The following is a 22,121-nucleotide window of genomic DNA, read 5'->3' on the forward strand; positions in this document are numbered from 1 at the left end:
TTTTGTCTTCTGCATAATTGCATTTATTATTTTAGTGTAGGGGAAGTGTCTGGTTTTCCAATTTGTATGCTCGACTCTAGATGTGATATCATTACAACTAATCACTTGACTGCTTACCGTCTCAATTATGCAAGAGCCACTCAAATTTGGTGCGATTTTTCTAAGATACGCTTATATAAAATTAGATTATATATAAGTTAAATAAATTAATTTTAAGAACATGACAAATATGAGAAATAAAATAGATTAAAAATTAATACTAAAATAAACTTTCTATGCGGTTCTTAACATTTAAGGCCTGGAGAGCATAATGTTATTATGGGCTGGAAATAGTCCCCATGAGCATTGGATGGGACTGTTCTGGCCTTGGAATCAACTCTCTAGAAGGGAGAGCAAATATTTAATATTCTAACGCTGAAGTTGGAACATCTTATCTAGTAACAGTGATAATAACAATACTCCCTCATAAAATACTACTATAAGCTAAATTTTGTTAGAAGGAACTGATTTTTTTAATAAGGTGATATTTATTTTTGTTTAAACATTTAATTAGTTTTTTTAATTTTACTTCATATATATTTTTTAATTCATTTATTGTATCATGGAGGGAGTAATAAAATGGGCATGACCATGTCATGGAGTTGGTTTGTTAATTAATCATTGAGCTGTTCATGCTTTTATTATAAAACTGGCTAACTGGAAATGGACATCATGATCAAGCATTGAGATTAGCGCGTATATATAGGAATGTCTGAAAATTGAACGCAAAGAAAAAGGGCTGTCCGCCAACCATAACAAGCCATATCAAGCATGTTTTGATTCTTTTGAACTGGCATCATCGAGCTGGCCAATGACTCCCCTGCCCCCGGGGGTGGATTATTTTTTCCAACCTTAAATATAAGACTCATTTTATAGTGTAATTTATATTACAAAATGAGTCTTCTATCTATGATTAGAGGAGTATTTATTATTTAGAATACTAGACCTTGCATAGTCCAATATACATTTATTTTTTCAAGAGAATAGTAGGTTTTTTTTTTTTAATGTAGAACATTTGTTTCATCGATAAACAAGTTTTTTTTTATCAATAAATATTAGGAAAAAAAGTTGACGTAATTATTGGAAGGAAAAATTATAATGCATCACTTAAAAGAAATATTAATTTTTTTAATTATTATGAATGGCCTTAAAATCCACATACTGGAACAGAATAAACCTTATTTGTGAACTTAGCATGAAAATCATCTGGAAGATGCATGAACTTAATGTGAAATATAAAAAGGCAAATCAATGTAAAAAGATGCATGAATTAATATCGATACTATTAATAGTATAAATTTAGCATAAAAAATTTACAATAAATTGTAGAAGCTGCCTATTAAGGTACCTAATCAAACCCCACACAAGGTCTTACTTAAGGATTTAAGTTTAACTGATTTTTTTTTATGCCAACAAGGATTTAACTGATTATTAATCAAAATAAACGTGTAAGAGAAGATGCGAGAATAAGATAATATGCTAATGGAATTCATAATAGTCTGTTTCACAGAAGTTTGCATATTTTCTTAATGAAATAAAGAAAACAAATTAAAATTTCGGATCCAAATCATGTTTCATTAATTTACATTTTGTCTCCTTTTTTTTTTTGCGGGTCCATTTTTGCCTTCTATTTTCATAAGGACTATCCAATACAATTCTCCTATATTGCATGAAATATTAAAAAATAATTTTATTTATAAATGGAAACTCGTCAAAAAAATTTATATTTTATATTTAATGACATTGATTCATTGCACCTTTTTCACGGCATGTTCATTACAAGTTATTGGTAGGGATTATTTTTCAATGTCCATTATTACAGGTAGAGTGGAAAATACGCCATTATTCCATTAAAAACTCATCATTACATTTTTTTTTTCTCACTCGTTATTGGTATTTTTAATACTTAAGAAAATGAAGGTTTATACTTTATTGAGAAATAGGAAAAAATGTGCATAACAATAGGATGTAAAATTGTAAATTACCGGCACGATCATATTCTCTCGTGTAATGCAAGCATAATTTTTAGTCCCCCCTTTAAAAAAAGAAAAAGAAAAAGAAAAGCAAAAGTCAAATCCTGTCTCGCTCTCCTGTTGGAACGGGCCAGGTCGGAGGATGCATGATCAAAGAGAAACGTCACGCGCCACTAGTTAGCGTCTGATTGTGACACGTAGTATTGACCTTGGAGGATTCGATCTGAATCCGGTCCTTAAATTCATAATCTTTTTACTGAACAACAGTGGAGTAAACTCCGTACTTATCTTCATTTCATGCTTGTTTTCTTTGTCTTTAATTTGCCCCCCAAATTCAATTAATCATTGACGTTTTGCGTTTTCCGTATCAACCTTCGTCTTCATCGAAGACCAATTGTGTGACGACAAGCCAAATTTCCTTTTTTCGCGGAACTACTTAATGCTATGTATTCTTCTACTAGCACTTTCTGCTAAGTTCATGAATTGAATGATTGAATCGCTTGTTGAAACGTGTTTCGGCATCTTAAAACCGCCTCCGTTTGCCTTCTCGTAGTAACCGGGATTCTTGTGAACCGAAGAGCAGTTTTGAGGCCGACCAGTATGGAGAAAGAGCCTCTGCTCCCATATGCTAGTCCCAGGAAGAAGCCTCCGCCACCACCATCGCTGCTATGCCCTTTACCGGAGCACGATGAGGTCGTTGTTCCTCTTACCCCTTCGGCGATTAAGGACCGACTTATCTTTGGCCCTTCTTCCCCCACAGGTTCGTCCCCCTTGCTCGAGGCCTTAACACTTACCCTTAACTCCCCAAGACCCTCCTCTTCTTCAGAGGACCCTCAAGATACACAACCCCAACAGTCTTGGCTTACTGACCCCAATTATCCTAGTCACAAAACTAATCTTCATCGCTCCAAAACTGCCCCGGCTATGGCGGTAATCAGCGGTGTTAATCACCAGGGCCAAGTTGTTAGACCCCAATTTGGTTCCCAGTCGATTGTTCGCCAAGCTGTTATTCTTCTTATGGTGTATTTGTCATTGGGGGTGGTTATTTATTGGTTCAATCGTCATAATTTTTCAGCAACTGAGACTCATCCTGTTATAGACGGTTTATATTTTTGTATAGTGACAATGTGTACAATAGGCTATGGTGATATTACTCCAAATAGTACAGCAACAAAACTGTTTTCTATATTGTTTGTATTGGTGGGTTTTGGGTTTATTGACATACTGCTCAGTGGTATGGTCAGTTATGTTCTTGATTTGCAAGAGAATCACTTGCTCCAAGCGGTGAAGACTAAGGTTGGACTTGAGAAGGATGCGAGATCATATATAATAGATGTGAAGAAAGGGAGAATGAGGATTAGGTTGAAGGTGTCTTTAGCATTGGGGGTTGTCGTCCTTTGTATTGGAATTGGTTTTGGGGTTATGCATTTTGTGGAAGGGCTCGGGTTGTTGGATTCTTTTTATCTTTCAGTTATGTCCGTGACAACTGTTGGGTATGGGGACCATGCATTCAAGACATTGCCTGGTCGCATCTTTGCTGCAATATGGTTACTTGTATCAACGCTTGCAGTGGCCCGGGCATTCCTGTATTTGGCCGAGGCAAGAGTGGATAAGCGACACAGGAAAATGGCAAACTGGATTCTTGGTCAGGATATGACTGTTTCTGAGTTTCTTGCTGCAGATATAGACAATAATGGCTTTGTGAGGTATGCTCTCTTACATGTTCATCTTTCAGAAACTTTCATTGTTTTAATTAGATATGAGTCATTTTAAGTGCAAGTTGGTCTTTAGAAAGTGAAGTGCAAATGAGTAGTCCTTGATAAGAAATGGAGTTGGTATTCATAGTCCATAGGTTTCTATTATGTTGCTTGTACTTTAAGACATTCAGAACTGTTGATTCTTCTTATTAACAATGGTTCACTTTGTTCTGTTCTCTTTAAAGTAATCTTTTCCTTTTCTAGCTGATACATATAACCATACACCATATGCGCCAAATATCAACATTAAAAATTGACTACCTGCAATGTGCACATAGCTTATACTCACGTTGGATAATTTAAAGATGGTATGAAAGCAAAAAAAAGGAAAAAGTTATAAATTGACTTGAATAGAAACCAAAACCCTTCCTTTCATGTTTTAATTAAATCTTAAACGTCATTATTAGTTCTCTGAGTACATATATTGAAGTGAGGTGACATGTTGCAATGTATAGTTAATATTCAAGAGGTAGGAGCCGATCGACACCAGTGCTGCGTGAGGTGTGGACATGCTAAATAAGAATTTTAGATCGAGGCATGATGTTGGAAATAGTGGCATCTTTTAAGATTATCATAAGATTTTAATTTCACAGATCTTGTTATTTTTAGAATTCTCTGAAGAGATGGAATCTTCAGATATTTTAAGAAGTTGGTTTTATATGGTTGTTCTGGTTTATAATGTCTTGGTATGTGGTTCTTAAGTCTCTTCATGTTCTATTTATCAAATCTGGGATGTTATAATGTGTATATTAGCTGGGAAGTTTGTTTTTTATGCTTGGGCTAGTGATTCAAGTGGTCTAAATGCTTTATATTCTAATAAAGTGGCTATCAGATCTTCTGATCAATTATGTTATTGTGACAGTAAGTTTTTGTGTTAAACTGTGTCTCTTCATTATGTTTTTGGTTTACCTTAGATCAGTAACTTTATACATTAGAGGTTCTTGTACTCCTCTATCTCTGAAGGGAACAAGTTGCTGTCTTGCATTCTGCTTTTCTGTCTTGTTATATTGTTTAGCTGAATCAGCCTGGCCTGAGTAATTAAACTAGTAGTAGAAGACATAACATGCCAATCGAAACTTACTTTTAAGTGGTTCTACTATTGTTGAAATATTCCCCTTCTTGGCTACCTCAATGTCACTGTCATTGAGGCCGTCTTGTTATTAAGATCCGGAATATTTCTTGATAAAGGGAGGGATTAACAAGCACATATCATATAACATGGAACTAATAGGCAAAGTGAAAAACATGAAAAGAGAATATGTCCTGCGTTGCTGAACCAGCTCAATTAAGTAAATTTTTTGGGATGTTATACTCATATTTTGCAATAAACAGTTGTTGATATGGCATGTTTTCAGAGTAACTTGGTAAACTTCATTTTGCCCGATTATACTGCCTGCGCAAGTTAGGTTTACACAGATCATTGGTAACCATTGCAAATACAACAATGACTAGTATTGTGGTAATAGGCTTTGGAGAACTGCACTTGGATAGACAAGTTTATGGAAGAGAGTAGTGTGTTTAAAATTTTGAGAGGAAAATAGAGGATGGACAACTACATGTTTTGTTATACTTTTAATTTAGTGTTCGGAGGACTGCAGATTTAAGCAGGATTAATTCCAGTGAGTTCTCGATTTTAAGGTTTTGGATCAGTTATTGTTTGCAGTTGCAGCTTTGGGAGGTCCATTTATTTTTGCTACTTCTCCAAGCTTGGATGCTTGGTGGGTTCATAAGTTGTAAGTATGAAATGTCAAACAGCTAAACGTTATGATCAAGGTCAAGTTGTGTACAATTCCTATGATATATATTTTTTTCTTCAGGTTTGGAGGTCTTGCAGAAAAGGCGTGCTTAGGCAGATTTAGAGTAGAAAGTTATTTTCCCAGTTTAGTAGGGAGAAGCTGGACTGCTTATGGAACTCCAAAACGTGGATTAAACATGCTTAAAATTAAAATTTTGGTATTGCATGTGCACAAAAAGACATATGATAGGATTAGTTTCACATAAATTTCCCTCAGTGCTAGCTTCTGCTTAGAGAATCGGTGATTGACAAGAATGATTTTAAATTTAGGCTTCAGTGTGTGTGTGTGTGTAATGAAAGTAAGTGTTTAGTGCTATTATTAAAGGCATCCCATTTTTATTCTAGAGGGGAAACATAATCAACAAAATATAGTTTTCTAGAACGCTATAATTAGCATTCATGATGGTTGTTGGTTATCAGTTTAATGGGATCTATGTAATAGGTAGATCTATTTTATGGTTGGATCATAATTATTGAGTTTGCTTTATTGCATTAACAAAGTCATATAATTAGCCTTTTTAATGCATTGTTGCCGTAATCATGATATCAAGTTTGATAAATCGTTTTTACTTAGCTCTTCTATTGCTCTCACTTCCCTGGATGGTTGGCACCTATAATTTGCATGAGACTGTTTCATTCTCTGTTTCAGATGGGAGAAAGAGGAAATTGTTAAATAATTGTCTTGTATACTGATTTTCTGCTTGTTCTGGCACTTTCAGCTTTGCCTCATTGCATTGTCAGGGATTGTTGACAAGCATTTGCTGTTTCTCTTGCAGTAAATCAGAATATGTTATTTACAAGCTCAAGGAGATGGGGAAAGTGTCAGATAAAGACATTTTGCTGATTGGTGAGAAATTTGATAAGATAGATTCCGGCAACTGTGGAAAAATAACTCTAGCTGATCTCATGGAGGGTCAAAATTGCTAAACAGCTTCAGTTTGATTAATCAATCCTATTCTACCGTGGCATCCGTTGAAAAGAGGGATATTAGATTCTCAAGTTCCATGTGGGGTATTTTCAGTTCAGGGAGATACACACACACACATTATATTCTCAAGCTGCTTGTTGGTGATTGCTTTCTCACCCTATCTCAACTAGATGAAGCGTTTGCGGAATGTGATTGCCGAACAAGAAGCATTCCGTCGGGGTTAGGTGTAATTTTCCGAATGACTGGAGGAAGAAGTTTACCTTTCTTTGCTTTACTAGTAGAAATGTCTAGTTTATCAGAGATGGCTTGCGAATCACGAAGGGGTACTCGTAGTTTGAGGCACTTATTATTTTGTAAGAAATCTATGTCTAATGAGCTGAGTTTATCCATATGCATTATTGCTGGTGTGCTTCTCTGTCGTTAGGATTGTATATATTTTGAAATTGCTTAAAAGAAGTGATACTTCTCACAGCTATTGAATAGTATACTTCTCCTGATATTCATTTATATAAGTATTTTTTTTGTTTGGGTTAAATTATTCCTGTGATTGTTAATCACTAAGTACAAATATAAAATAATTTCTATTCAATATCACTTCTCGTTCCCTTTTCCATTACTGAAGTTAAAAAGATTTTGGCTTGAATCATTGTCCTCTAATATAAAATCATTGTATAACGTCTGTCTCCACCGTTTCATTCCTGACAAACACAAACGTAAATTCCGTACTGGACCTATCCTTCGTTCAACTTAATCAGTTTTATAATCTGTTTTGACTTTCGACAAGGATTGCTTGAGCCATCCTTCTTTGCCCCTCCATAGGCCTATACATAGCTGTACGCGGAATACCTGTCCCATTTCTTTCTTTCTTTGTTTTCTTTTCTGGATTAGATCGTTTGGTAACAGGATCACACTAATCTGAATTAAGTAGGACAGGACCACAATAGGTGGCAAAGCTCCCCCATCAAGTAGTTGTACGCGGAATCCGTCCTTTTTCATTTGTCTCTGACATTAACTTCTGCATCTCCATGTGAGGCTTCCTGCATTCATTTTATTTTTCTTTGGCTCAGGGAGATAGAAGCAAAGCAGAAGAAGAAAAAATTGCTCATTTGTTTAAGATGGTGCCACAGATCCAAAGGTAAATAGCAGGACACTAGGACCACAAGTTGATCAATTACGAAGTTTTGTTGAACATTGTCTCTGTTTTATAAGATCTGAGGATATAGAACTTAGACAACTTGATTCAGGGAAACGCCCGAAGCTTCACTTATATCATGCAAAGATCTTAGAGGAAATGGTTTGAAGGTGCTATTTAATTGCATCCTACCTAAATATGTATAACTACAAATTATGTTGTACTTGAGAATTAATTTTTATTCCTCATTTCATTTCATAATCCCCCTGTTTCGTACTGGAAGATGCATTATTTGACTTGATATCTGTTCCATAACTCAGAAACAGGGGGGCTCAGCTTATAATCATCTTATACTCATGGCCAAGAAAAAGAAAACCGCATTCTGAATTATTCTCTTGACTCTCCGATAGGAAAGTAGGTGCTGTGGGAATTAATTTTAGTGGGCAGGCCCCTATGACCGTTATAATAACAGGGTTATAGTGCATTTAAGAGGAGGGCCAACAAGTTCGCTAGAAAAGCCTGACATCTTTGACAAGTTTTGAAGTTTCCTCAAATTTGATCTGAACCTTTTGACTTCTTCAATCCTTCTCATCTGCTCAACTAGATGGATTTTGTTTTTCCACTCCCACAAATTGTTTCTATTTGTGAGTGGTCTTTTGGTTGTTTGATGAAAGTAAGCCACCAAACAAACAGATATGACAAAAAATGCGATGGTGCTTGTGAAAGGCACTCCTTTATTGGATGCTTCTGCCATACTCTGACCAATGGGAAATATATATATATATATATATGTATATATCGCAGAAAAAGATACCTGAAAATAAATTAATAGTTATATAGGTTTATGAAAGATAAGTAAATCAAATCAATTATTAGAAGACTTGTAGGTATGCAGGAAGTGATTCCCGTTGAAAACTTAATTTTATTATGTTTACATGTCTTTTTGTGATTAGACTCATCTATTTTATTTTTGTAGACTGGATCTTCCAAGAAATTTTCACGCTCACCTTTAGAAACATTCTTGATCATCAAATTCTACGTGTAAACTGTTTGACCTTAGTTGGAGATCTAGGAAGAGGCTGAGATGAAGCACTAATATTATTTTAGCAGAATGATTAAAAAAAAGGCATCTGAGATGTAAGTGTGATTAGAAATATTGGGAAGAGGTTGGAATTAGGTGTGTGTCATTGTGAACCTCTTGGATTTTAGAGTATGATATAGTAAAGCTGACACGCTTAACTTTTTGGATTATGCAGTATGAAAAGGGCTTTATATCAGTACAAGAACTGATATAAACAAAAGAATTAGGTGAATGGGTTTGGTTTTTGTTCTTCAATGGCTGCTTCAAAATTGCATCTTCTTTTTCCCTTTTCACAATCATTATTCTGAGCCTTCACCTTGGAAAATCCACTCAGATGCTAATCATAGCTTAAAATTTTGAGACAAAACACGTTGTGGGAAGTGGTAGATTAGATGTAGTCCAGTCTCCAGTGTGCTCTGTTTCTTTTAAGCAATCATGATAAGGCAACTCTCCATGTAGCCTAGACTTTTGAGGAGCAATTCCAAAAATTTGATTGTTGAATGAAAAGTTCACGATGATTGTGTCATATATATGTATGACTTGGTAAAAGATTATAATTTTCAAATTTTTTTTTTTTTATCTTACCTTCTCTTGATAACCTTTAGATATTTGCCTATCTCGTATTATTAACAAATCTAAATTTAAGCACAGCCTCATCTTAAAATAGGAGGTAGTTTTCTTTAAAATGTCTTTTTATTCATATGACTCAAATATCAAGCATTATCAATTAATTTTTGAAACTTTTGATTTGTCATGATTTATTCTTTGGAACCATACAAATCTTAGCATATAAAAAGTAGAGCATTATTTAATTCATATTTGTTTTCTTTTCCGTGTAAGCATTTGATATGTACCCACCAACAACGTAAATAATCCTTAACTACAGATAAAAAGAATTTTTTAAAAAAAACAAACTATTGCTTCCTGGTCTTTCTTCAATTAACAATAATTCAAGGGCATGACTAAGTCAAACCATCCTAAATTATTGCAATTTGTGAAAGTTGATGACCCTGTAAGACAAAATACTAAATTATTAAAGCGACGAAAAAGGTTTTTCCTTTCTCTATCTTCTTGGTTGCTACAGTGAATTGGTGGGTCAGTGTGTGATCAAATCAGATTTTAAATTAGTAAACATAAAGCGAAAGTGATGAAAGGTTTAGTAAATTAGAACCAGTCAAAATAACTGTTGACCTGAGAAAGAATCAATCCAAGGGAGAACCTTTCACATTAAAAATCCCAACTTAACACATGGGTGTAGACACAAACATTGGATTTTGTGCTGAGATCAACAAGTTTTTGCAAAAACTCTGAATTGAAAAGCATTAATAATTATGCTAGATTGTATCAGGAAAAAAAATATATTCAAAATTTGACCAAGTTGGGGAACATTCCAAGTGGAGTGGATGGTGAGTGTGATTGATGAATGTTGACTTTAACTTTCAGGTCAATAAGAAATAATTAACTCATGAGGGAGGGAGAAAAAAGGGTTTCAGATGCCCAAAAAAAAAAGTTTCATTGATGTGAGTTGGCATTTTAATTTAATTCGATTAATTAATTAATCAAACTTATGCTGCAAGACAAGGCAACCCTAGTTAGATTTGTGTCTTTTTATAACCCAAAGTGGAACACACAAAAGAGAAAACTTGTTATTTAAGTTAAACTTAGAGTAGTAGTGGGCTCTGTAAGAGAGCATTTTCTCTCCTTCAATAAATATAGGAAAAATTGCATTAAGATCCCACCTAAAAAAATTAAATACGAAAAAATCTCTTAAAATCATCAACTTAATTTAAAGTCGCAAAACATCTCATTGTAGAAGATTCTACTTGTTCAATTACTAAGTTGTCCTCATCTTTTGTTTAAGTATATATTGACAACTGAAAAAGCAGTTGTTAACAGTTTAAAGTATAATGATTAACAATTATCACAACAGGTATTAACAACATATTTTTTTAATATATCACAAAGATTTAATGCATGAGTTATTAATACGCGCCATGATAAGTTGTTACTTTTTGCACCTTAGGTGTTAAAAATTGCACTTTTAATTATCAATGCATACTTTTAAAAAAAATGAGGGTAACTTGGTAATTTAACAAGTGAAATCTCTAGCAATAATGTGTCTTACAACTTTAGATTAATTTGATGACTATAAGAGACTTTTGTATTTAATTTCCTTGGGTGGGACCCTAATGCAATTTTCCCATGAATATATACTCCCTTCGCTTCAATATATAGTCTAAACTTTAATTTATCTGTTTATATTTATCAATAAACTAATTAAGATCAGTTTAAAATGATAAATATGTAAAGTATATATATATTTTTAAATATGCCCTTATTAATAAAGAGAATAAGTAAAAGATACAATAAATGAATCAAAAAGAAAAGAGAATATATGTGGGTAAAATTGAAAAAAACTCATTAAGCTTAGATAAAAGTGAATGTTATCTTATAAAAGAAACGAAGCCCCTCTAACAAAGTTTAGCTTATATTTCCAACAGGAGGGAGTATATACTATCAACAGGATTGTGTCTAGTGAAAAGAACTAATTTTTCATAATGTAGTGAACTAAGGTTCAAATCTCTGCTGGGAAAGATGTCCATATTTAATATCTGATAGTGTTTCGAACAAAATTGCCCCATAGTTATACCTATAATGTGTATGTGTTTGTGTGTATATATCTGCGTGTGTAATTTGTTTAAATTAAAAGGAAAAATCAAACGGCATGGCGAATATACAAAGATGTAACTTTGTTTAAAAAAAAAACAAAAGAGGTTATTATTGATACATTCTAGATTTTGATTAAGGTTAGTGAAGAAGTCCATTTCCATTTGTGCTCCATCAATGACCAAGCAAATCGCTTGTTGATAACACTTTATGTCACGTCAGGATTTTATTTTATTTTATGTTTTGTTTGAAATTTATGATGGGTTTGTCTTGAATTAGACCAAGACCAAGCTGAAAGATTAAATTGGAAAAAAAAATAAAAAATAATATTGTAAAGATCTGATCAAAATTGGCTTGAACGGGAAGATTAGAAGTATACTCAGTGCGTTTAAATTGAGAGCTGATAAGATTTATATTATATTAATTATGTTGAAGAGCTTCAAGAACAAGATATGAATGCGATTATTCAGGCCTAATTGTGAGATTAAGTAGCAATAGACATTCTACCAAAAAGGGTGTTAGGAGAGCCCCTTCAGAAATCTCGTCACTTAATTAATGTGATCAATAAAGAGCCCTTTGCGTGATTGAACTTTTTAATTGTGCATATAAAAGTTATCCATGAATATACGTTGCCTTTTTTTCATACAATGAACATATGTTGCCATTAATTAATTAATTATTTAAGCACACAATTAATTAAGTTTAATGATATCGGAAGCAAAAGAGCCAGAATTATATTATTCAAATGAATAATATGCTTGCTTTGTCTTTCAAATTTTTTTTTTGGTATCAAAACTCATATATATGTGATCCTTTCTCTTTAGTATTGTTTAATTGTGGTATTTTTTTAAAAATTAATTACATTAATTATTTGCAATAAATTATTAAGTTTTTTTAGAGTACCGTCTTTCAAAACTTGTATAAAAAACTACCTTCATCATAAGAATTGATTGAAAATAGAATTATAAATCTGTAAAATAAAACGAATTAAAATATTACATATAAGATCAAAATAAATATTTCAACTAATTTTTATATTTATAATAAGATAAAATTAGATAAAATTGGAAGGCTGCATAAGCAAGAATGAGTGTGAATTACTGTATGCTTTTGTACGATTAAATTGAATTATGGTTGGAGTTGTCGACGTCTATAAAGATTCCTTTTTTTTTTTCCTGTTTAATTTTCTATGTTAATACACCTAACAAAAAACCTGCCCTTCTGTGTTGATAATGACTTCCATTATTGATACCAAAAGCTCTTTATGTCACTTATAAATTATTTATATATTTAACCGATACAACCCCATTCGGGTCAACAATCTCATGCATTTTCATTCTAATTTTTTTAATTCATTTCCTTCACGAATAGCGTCAAATTCTCCCCCAATATTTAATTAATAAAAAAATTAAAACAAAAGGGACAAGTTAAAGTCGTCCCTTTGAAGCAACGTCGCCATATCCAATTAACTATAAAATATGAATAATCAATTATATAATCTTATGTAAAACTCGCTTTCATTTGTCATTTCTCTTGAAGGAGTCGTCTATTAATAAGATGCCTCTCATAAGCTTTCCATAATTGATGTGTGCATGTGCTTTTGCTTTTTTCCATTATTATTATTAATTTTGTACACCTAATATTTTAATTATGCTTCTAGATTGATTGAATATTAATCTAATCTTCTCAATATCTTTTAATTATTTTAATCGTACTCTGTATGATATACGCATGACGCACTCATGTCGTTTACTGTATTGTTATTGTATTTTTTTTTGGGTTGTGAACATATATAATTGGTATATTGATTAATAAAATTGATAACTTGGTGTGATCAACCATATATGGACGTCAAATTTTAATTATTTGTTCTTATTAACTTCTTGTTAGTTTTTTTGGTTGGATTTTGCTATAATAATAATAATAATAAAGACTTTTCAACGCTTATTATATTGTTTTTTTTCCATAATTAATTACAGCCATGCTGGTTTTATTTATGTTGAAAAGTATAAAATCGATTTTTATCTCGAATAATTAGAAAGTCACTTGCCAATTTTCTGGACCTACAACTTTGTTTCAATTAAGAGATTAAGGAATTAAACATATTTTGTGTCTATGAAGAAAATCGAAGAATACAACAATGGAGATAGTGTATTGTTTCACTTATTCAAGCATTACCAACCCCAAGTGAAAGAAGCCATTAATTAAAGTCTAAATATAATAAACGAGTCAAAGAAATCTGATTTAAACGTCAATATATATAACCCAATATATATAATATCTTTAATTTCACACGTCATCTAATTGTGTCTTGGTTCAATTTTAACCGGGATGCTTCGGATTCTTTAATATTTTTATGTTACACAATCTAAGTAAATTATATTATGTCCGGTTTTTAATATAAAAACTAGTTTGACTTTTAATTTGGTCATAAATATAAAACCTTATTTCACCTTGTCTCTCATACTACCTTTGACCCTTAATATAATAGTTTATTTGACTTTTATTTTGGTTCTAAATATAAGATCTTAATCTACTTTATCTCTCATATTTATCTGTTTTTCTTCAAGGTAGTCATTATAATAATGGTAGTTCTAGCCAACACACTTTATTAACAAGAATATTTTAGGAAAGACAACACCTATTTATTACAAATAACTAACTTAATTAGTTTTTTTAGTTTACTCAATTTAGTCAATTAGTTCTTATATTAAGGATCGGAAGTAGCATTTATTTATTTTTCTCAACATAGTCCTTGTAATAGTTACAAATATTAAATGTTGCATCAAATAGTTGTTATAATTAATGCATTTAATTTGATTAGTAAGAGTATTTTAGAGAAGGTAACACCTATTTTTAAAAATAACTAACTAAATTAATTATTTTAATCTACTTAAATTAATCAGCTAACCTTTATATTAAAGACGTAATAATTAACTGCAATGCCCGCTCTTCTCTTTATTTTGTCCAATGCAACGGGTTTATTCAAGTTAAGTATCCGGCCGGATTCATCACCATCCTATATTATGCAATTTTAGCACCCGATTTTTGGTTAAAATTAATTATAATGAAAAACTGGGGAGAAAAAACATATCGCCCGTTGAATTGAACAAACATGTACGGTGATGAGAAACCTATAGTTTCATTTCTTAACTATTGCAGAATGCCCAAGAAAAGGGCTCTTACAAACAAAATAGCCACTAATTACGGCGCGGCTCATTATTCTGCATGCACGTTGTTTCGGGCATTATAGTACAGCAACTTGATCAATTATTTTATAGCACACCTCAGTATCATAGAAACATTACCATTTAGTCTAGGGAGAATTACAATCAAGTCCTGAATAAGAGAAATAACTGCTAAAAGGTCTAATAACAACCTGAACAACTTGTAATGACAAATTCGAGAATAGAGAATAACAACTTTTGAGACTTGTTTTCTAATTTCTTTTCTTGCATGGGACCTCATTTTAATTCTCCTTTTAGTCTAATCTTATTTTAGTTAAATTAATTAAAATAAAAAGATTTACTATTTAATATTATTAAATTAAATTTGAGTGATATCAAACCTAAATGTATGACTTTTTTCAATCAAAAGATTTAAACTTCAAATGCACCTCACAAGTATTTGATTAACTTCCATTCAATTCAACTGATGCCAGTAACAATCTTTCATTTCACAAACATGTATTGTTATTAAAATATTACAAAAAATTAACGAAATGTGAAAGAAGAGGAAGAACATAAAGTCACAAGTGAGAGTGTAAAAGTAACTTTATGAGCCTTTGATTTTTCTACATTGGGGAGAGTCTCATGAAATGACTAAACTAATCATATCATCAAAACCAACAAATTATAAACTCTTATTTCTTTTAATTTCCTTGGCCCCTCCCTTGGTACTTGATGTTTGGCTTTAGCTTTTTCGAGCTGCTTGAGTTGACTATGCAAATTAAAATAGTTTTCCTCCAAAATTAAATTAAATATAACACGAGCTGTTTCTTCTTTCCATGAAAGGGTCATATTTTAAATATCATTAATTAATGATCATACACAACTTGATATTTTTCTTTAATTTCTTTGTTGCCTTTTTCTCATCTGCTTAGTTATTTACAATTTTTGACGTTCAAAGTTTAAAATTATTCCCAAATTTATATTGAAATCAGATCATCAAGATGTTTAAATTAAAGAAAATGACACTTGACATTCACAATTCATAAACAATCTTGAGATATGCATGCTTAACCAGCTTTTCCTCCTCGTACATAAAAATACTCCGATTGAGTTGTCTCTCGGACCTAATATTTAATTAGCGCTTAATTAGATTCTTAATCATCATATTATTAACACTCTCTCACTTACTTCACACACTCTCTATTTCACCATTTTTTTCTTCTTCTTTGAGTTCGAGACTGTTAGGCTATAGTAGTACTGTCTGTGTGTGTGTGTGAGTGAAGTATTACTTCACACACACACACACATTTTGAATTTTTCCTAATTATTGTTAATATTTTTTTTAAAATCGATTAATTAGAATATCATTAGGGAAAAAAAAGGAGAAAATTGACCAATGAATCATATGAAGCCTGCCTAAAATCTGGCTGCATCTCTCATGGTTTATTAAAATGAATTGATCTCTCATATGTCAGACCCTTATCTCTAGCTTTCATCATGATAATGATCTTATCCTATCCCAAAGTTAGTTTTTACTTTTTAGCTCGAACCTGGTATTTTTTTTTTGTCGAATAAATTATATAAACTAATCATGAAATCTGCATAATTACTTCCAACAGTAATTAAACTTTTTCGAGGACTCTATAAATCAGCATATTGGTAATAAGTTACGTAGTAGCAGTCATTATTTCTGTTAAGAAATTAACATATAGCTAACCTTTATTTTGTTATTATTTTTTTTCATCAACGACAATCCATGGACTCGATCACATGTTAAAAATCCAAAATTCTGTGATCTCTCTGGAAGCTCCAATTCACGGATCCTAAGATTCCTGTTTTGGTTCTCCTTATTTTAGAACAAAGAAACAAGGATCTATATATATAATACGTAGCAATTTGAATTATACATTCTTGCTGAGTCGAGTGGATGAATTTCACTTTCCAGGGAACCAAACAAGGGGTTTGAATTTGCCTTTACGTAAAGCATTTTGTTTTCCACAGAAAACAACAAAAGGAGTGAAAGGGAAAGAAGTAGAAAGAAGGCCAAATACAAAGCAGCGAAACAAAACCAGAATTAAAGGGTCTCACAAAGCAATTATTTCCCCACTGCCTCGCTGACGTCGGCTCCTCGTCAGCACGACAAAGGCCCTCAGCGTCTCCGCCACGTGCCTCGTCTTCCGTCGGATTCGGTCAAATGCCGGTGCCTCTATCGCCACGCGTGCCCCTTATATTCCCAAATACATCCCTCTTCTAGTAGCAATATTTGAATCATTGACCTCTCATCCCTCTCATTCATTTATCGCTCCTCCTCCTTCACGCGCCACGCTCCCCGCGTGTTAACACGCTCTGCTTTAATGATTTTTAATATAAGAGTTGGTTTTACTTTTATCTTAATTTTAAATATAAGACTTGAATTTATTTTATTTATTATATTTATCTATTTTTGAGGTAATCTTTATAATAATGATAGTTTCAATTAATACACTTGATTAGTAAAGATATTTTAAAAAAGACAATATCTATTTATTACAAATAACTAATTTAACTATTTTTTTTATCTACTGATTAAATTAGCCAACTAGCACCGGAGGTAGTACTATTTATGATGGCACGATAAAAAAAAAAAGAAGGAAGGAAAACACTGTATTTATGAATTATATTTATGAGTATGCGTGTGTTTTCCCTCCTTTTTCATAATAAAAAAGATTTAAAGGAATAGGATTCTGAAACTTGGTAAGGTGAGAACAAATTTCACAACTTAGAGAGTATTTATGGTAGAAGCTTATTTATTTAATACTTAGAGATCCATCATCAATAGTGAGATTTGAATGTATGAAATATGTATAAAAATTGTAACGTTGTAATAATATTAAATTTAAATATTATAAAATCATTATTTCATTAAAAATTATATGCTTTGTTAATTTTTAATTAGTATATAAAATTATAATATTTTCTTGTAATAAGCAGTGCAGAAGCTTTGCATTATTGGAGAGTGTTCATTCGTGGAAGGAACAAGAGGGAAGGTTTAAATGTGCCAGTAATTAACGGGGGAGAGAGAGTCAACCCTAGTGCTTTCTTTGACTCTTCTTTTTCCCAATCAACATTATAAGATTACTAGAAAACTTGTACCGATGGCTCATGATTTTGGTTGGCCACTTTACTCATGAAAAGTTGTAGAGCGCATCTTGTAATAATATTCTGATTTATTTCTTCAATACATAAAAGTAGAGTTCATATCTCCTCTACAATAGACAGATTTTGGCCAAACCATTAGAAGTTGAGAAACTAATAAATAAGGTGTGGTGTGTGTGTGTACACCTTAGAAGACTCTGCTTGGACTGAGCAGAAACGTTCAAGATAATTAAAAAAATGTTATGGGTGAGTTTTCGGGTATCCAAAGAACAAACTAAGATTAAATTATATCTTCAGAAATATAATATGAAGAACGGTAATATTTTTTTTTTAATATATACATAGAGGATACTAGTTTCGGTGCTCATCACTTTGATAAGCACCATAAGCTCATCAAATCTGGATCGTTTATATCTTATTTGGATGGTCCAGATTTAAAATCTTTAATTAATTATTTCTAAATGAAAAAAACTATTTTTTAAAAGAATGATAGTTAAGAAATTATCTTTATTTTAAATTTTATACATATTAAAATAATTATTTTAAATAAATAAAAATAAAAAAGAAATCAAATTTGGACCTTCAAAATGAGACACAGACGGTTCAGATTTGATGAGCTTGATGAGCACCGAAACTGGTTAGACACATATAGAGAGAGGGGGGATAAGATATATATATATATATTTGTGTGTGTGTGTGTGTGTTGTTGGGTTGTGACGAATGGGATTGATAATGGTTTGGCATTGAATTGTTGTGTTGTCTTTTTTTTAAAGAAGAGAGAAAACAATTAAAAAGGGCAGCAGAGAGGGGGTCTCCCCACCTCCCTAACTAATATTGATCAGTCTCCTTAATGGAAGTAGCATGGACTGAAAATGTTAGCGTCTCATAAAGAATGCTCTTTTTTGGGTTTGAGATTGGAAGGTATTTTGTCAACCTCCTTTTTTAAAAAGTGACCCTATCACCTCTCCATCCATTCAAACCCAATGACTTTTCTTTTTATATACATATAAATAATACTCCCCAAGTGCAAGCGATTAAAAGTCCCTGAACTAGATAAGAAGACTACCCCCTAGGCTCTCTTGTACTCTCTCACTCTTCTCCTTCCTCCTTCATCTTCTTCATGTCTGATGAACCTAGTAAGGATCTTTATTACCGGGATCTTTACTTAGGCCATAATAATCAGCAGTCCACAGGTGGATCTGCCATGTTCTGTGAGAAGAACTTGTCTTGCTTTAATATTCCTGTCTCTTCATCATCAGGTTTTGATGATCCTCCGTACATGACCTTCACTGAATGCCTGCAAGGAGGCCTAGACTACAATTCTCTTGCTACTTCCTTTGGCTTGTCTCCTTCCTCCTCCGAGGTTTTCTCTTCTGTTGAAGGCAGTAATATTATTAATCAGAAGCCATCATCAGAAGCTCCTGGAGATTTAGGTGGTGGGAGTGAAACGCCGGTGACCCAGAATTCTTCCGTCTCTAATTCATCTTCTTCTGAAGCCGGAGCTGAAGAAGAAGACTCAGGGAAGAGCAAGAAAGATAGTGATGATCAGGTCAAAGCATCAGAAGAAGAAGGATCTAGCAAGAAAGGGCAAGTATCTCTTTTCCTTTTCCTCTCTTGTCCTAAATCTTAACCTGATGAAACCTGTGTGGCGCATCTTATTGACTTTGTAGCTAGCTAGCTAGGCTTAAATTAATGATAGTGCAACTTACAGGAACAAAGGCAGGAAGAAAGGAGAGAAGAAGCAGAAGGAGCCCAGGTTTGCGTTCATGACCAAGAGCGATGTGGATCACCTTGAAGATGGTTATAGATGGAGAAAATATGGACAGAAAGCAGTCAAGAATAGCCCTTACCCAAGGTATATTTTACACATATATACTTACATTCTTCAATTAATTTCTTTGCACCATATCTGATATCTATCTCACACACCCAGTCAGAGAAACATATTTAACCACTTCAGAATCGAAACCTGCTCATTAATAACTTTACCCATCTATCTAACATTACCGAATCTGAGGAAAATAAAGAGAAAGAAAAAGGAAACAGCCTGTGACTGTGAGATTCAATTGAAAAGTTCCTCCTCCTCCTTCTTCTTCATATCCGCTAGCTCTCTTAGTTATGTCGAGTATAAAGGTTATTATCTTTTGATGATGATGAGAAGATACTGTGGAAAAATCTGACGAATATAAATGGGATTATATCGCAGAAGCTACTACAGGTGCACGACGCAGAAGTGCACAGTGAAGAAACGCGTGGAGAGGTCATATCAGGACCCAACCACTGTGATAACAACGTATGAGGGTCAGCACAACCATCCGGTCCCCACATCGCTGAGAGGAAATGCGGCCGCAATGTTCACACCTTCATCTCTCTTAACACCACACACTCCGTCATCACTTGCCGCCGCAGCTGCAGCAGCCGCCGCCTCCCACCATGATTTCTTCCTTCACATGCCCCACCATCACTCGTCAGCTGCCCCTTCCAACGTTTATTATAACAACAACAACAGTAATATTATCCACAGTACCAATGCTTCTTCTTCTTCTCTTCTTCATCAGCAGCAACTTCCTCCTTATGACTACGGCCTCCTCCAGGACATTCTTCCTTCCATGTTCCTCAAACAAGATCATCCCTAGTTATATATAATCCATTATAAGCACCATCATCGACTACTGATCTTTTATTGTAAATATAGGTATCTTATACATCTAGCTATATAATATATGTGTAGCTTTTATATCTACCTATATATTATTAGATATATCTGATTAAGTTCTAACTTAGTCCGACTTCAGATATGCTTTCCTTCTTCCGAGGTAAGAAAGTGATCATATGGAGGGATGAGACCAGGGTACTGGTACGCTTAGAAGAAGAGCTATATATATTGTATGAGAAGAAGCATGCAGTCCCGTGTAGGATCTGCATTTATATATGTTTCTATATCTGAAGAGCTAGCTTAATTAGCGTCATTTTGATTGAATTTTTTTTTTTTGGTTATTGATTATCAATGTAGGAACATACTAAACGCTTTGCCCCATCTCCATTTTGTTAGCTTTCGTCTTATATATTTCGTTTTAATTTTGTTCTTGACCAGCTGAATATAATGCACTTCGATTCTAGCTATTGCATCAATTCATATATGAATTTATTCTGAGGAAAGAGCATGACAGTGATTTCTATATATATAGAAGAACCTGTTGTTCGGTCAGATTTTGTTTATTATTCTAAATCATTATGCGACATGGATGGAATTTAGGGTTATATTGATTTAAAACGTGGACGAAATGACCTATTATGTGTATGAATAATAGTTGTAGAGGAGATATATTTGACCTTGGAAATATTGACACTACTTGTTCCCCAACTAGACATATTATATATCATTGACAAAGTAAAACAAAGCTGCGCAGTTTTAATTAGGTCTGAGGAAGAGTCTTTGTTATTTGGATTTCGAATCTGATCGTATCCTGGTATTAAGGTAAACTTTTGTATTAAAAATCCCGAGCCATGTGGTTTATCATTAATTAATAAGAAATGTTTGTCAAGGAACAACAATTAATATCATTCGATTTATTAGCCCAAAGTGATGAATGACTAATCATAGTCAACTGACGTAGATTGAACAACTTTGGGAGAGGATCACGTGAAATAGTGTTGTAATGGTCGACGCTTCTCTCTATAAGATATTGCAGTTTTGTAGCTTAGCATGAGAGGATCGATCAAGCGACAATGAATCAATATATTTTCGTCCACGATTCATAGATTTTTTTTTTTAAAAAAAGGTTTTAGTTTTATTATTGACTAAATTAGTTAACTACTCCAAAACTGGCTGTTTGATTAACAGTGGGGCTCCTCTAGATTATCAGCAGTCCTTTAATCTTGGAATAACTTATTTTCCAATACCTCACAAAGTGTATTATCACACACTCTATGCTCCCGTTTGGTACGAACAATTGAGATTGAGAAGTGAGAATTGTGATTAAAATAGGAAAAAGCTATTAAAAAAATATTTAGCATGAATAATTAATTTTAGATGGGATTTGGCAAATCCATTGAAATAGGATTAAAAATACCATTTCTCCCTGTGATATTCCTCAATTCCATCTATATAGGTTTGTCAATCCCATATAATAAGTAACTTTCATATTAAACACTTTTTAATAGTTTTTTTTCAATTCCAATCGCAATCTTTGTTCTTTATTTTCAATGTTTCTTATGAAATGGGACTTATAAGTAATAAAAAAAATAAACCGTGTCAAATAATATAGAATAATCTTTTAGACTAACTTGTGAGGCCAAAAAAAAACTCAACTAAACTTTGGATTCCGCTTCATATATATTAAAATAAAGCTTGTTCAAACACGAAAAACCCAACGAATTTCCTTTCTCGCTCGTTATGTTTCTTTTTCCTGTTCTAATTTTATGTATCGTGAATCTGAAGGCT

At 32.9% G+C, this 22,121-nt stretch overlaps 2 protein-coding genes across 3 annotated transcripts; both read left to right on the forward strand.

The window, feature by feature from the left end:
- The first annotated feature begins 2,336 nt into the window (after positions 1-2,336).
- On the forward strand, positions 2,337-7,027 carry LOC114742669 (two-pore potassium channel 3-like). Its single transcript, XM_028930886.1, has 2 exons — positions 2,337-3,718; positions 6,341-7,027. Exons 1-2 carry the CDS (start codon positions 2,613-2,615, stop codon positions 6,489-6,491), a joined length of 1,257 nt encoding a protein of 418 aa, XP_028786719.1. The 5' UTR covers positions 2,337-2,612; the 3' UTR covers positions 6,492-7,027.
- An 11,682-nt stretch (positions 7,028-18,709) lies between these two features.
- Positions 18,710-20,511, forward strand: LOC114742671 (WRKY transcription factor 28-like). 2 transcript variants are annotated; one of them, XR_003739896.1, is made up of 4 exons: positions 18,710-19,264; positions 19,389-19,532; positions 19,884-20,372; positions 20,473-20,497. XR_003739896.1 is itself a non-coding variant. In XM_028930890.1 (3 exons), the coding sequence occupies exons 1-3, from the start codon at positions 18,798-18,800 to the stop codon at positions 20,311-20,313; spliced, it is 1,041 nt and encodes a 346-aa protein (XP_028786723.1). In that variant the 5' UTR covers positions 18,710-18,797; the 3' UTR covers positions 20,314-20,511. The 2 variants fall into 2 exon arrangements, 1 of the variants encoding a protein (XP_028786723.1); XM_028930890.1 differs by having other exon boundaries at positions 19,884-20,511.
- The last annotated feature ends 1,610 nt before the right edge of the window (positions 20,512-22,121 follow it).

This window comes from Neltuma alba, unplaced genomic scaffold (assembly GCF_004799145.2).
Source record: "Neltuma alba isolate B1F8T4 unplaced genomic scaffold, ASM479914v2 tig00003853_pilon, whole genome shotgun sequence".
In the NCBI taxonomy this organism is placed as follows: domain Eukaryota; kingdom Viridiplantae; phylum Streptophyta; class Magnoliopsida; order Fabales; family Fabaceae; genus Neltuma; species Neltuma alba.

What these genes read in the sequence shown, in the direction of transcription:
- LOC114742669 (XM_028930886.1), top strand. Translation starts at nt 2,613, where the DNA reads ATGGAGAAAGAGCCTCTGCTCCCATATGCTAGTCCCAGGAAGAAGCCT. An exon ending in GACAATAATGGCTTTGTGAG is followed by an intron (nt 3,719 to 6,340) that starts GTATGCTCTCTT and finishes TTTCTCTTGCAG; the next exon opens with TAAATCAGAATATGTTATTT.
- LOC114742671 (XM_028930890.1), top strand. Translation starts at nt 18,798, where the DNA reads ATGTCTGATGAACCTAGTAAGGATCTTTATTACCGGGATCTTTACTTA. An exon ending in GAAGGATCTAGCAAGAAAGG is followed by an intron (nt 19,265 to 19,388) that starts GCAAGTATCTCT and finishes TGCAACTTACAG; the next exon opens with GAACAAAGGCAGGAAGAAAG. An exon ending in AAGAATAGCCCTTACCCAAG is followed by an intron (nt 19,533 to 19,883) that starts GTATATTTTACA and finishes ATTATATCGCAG; the next exon opens with AAGCTACTACAGGTGCACGA.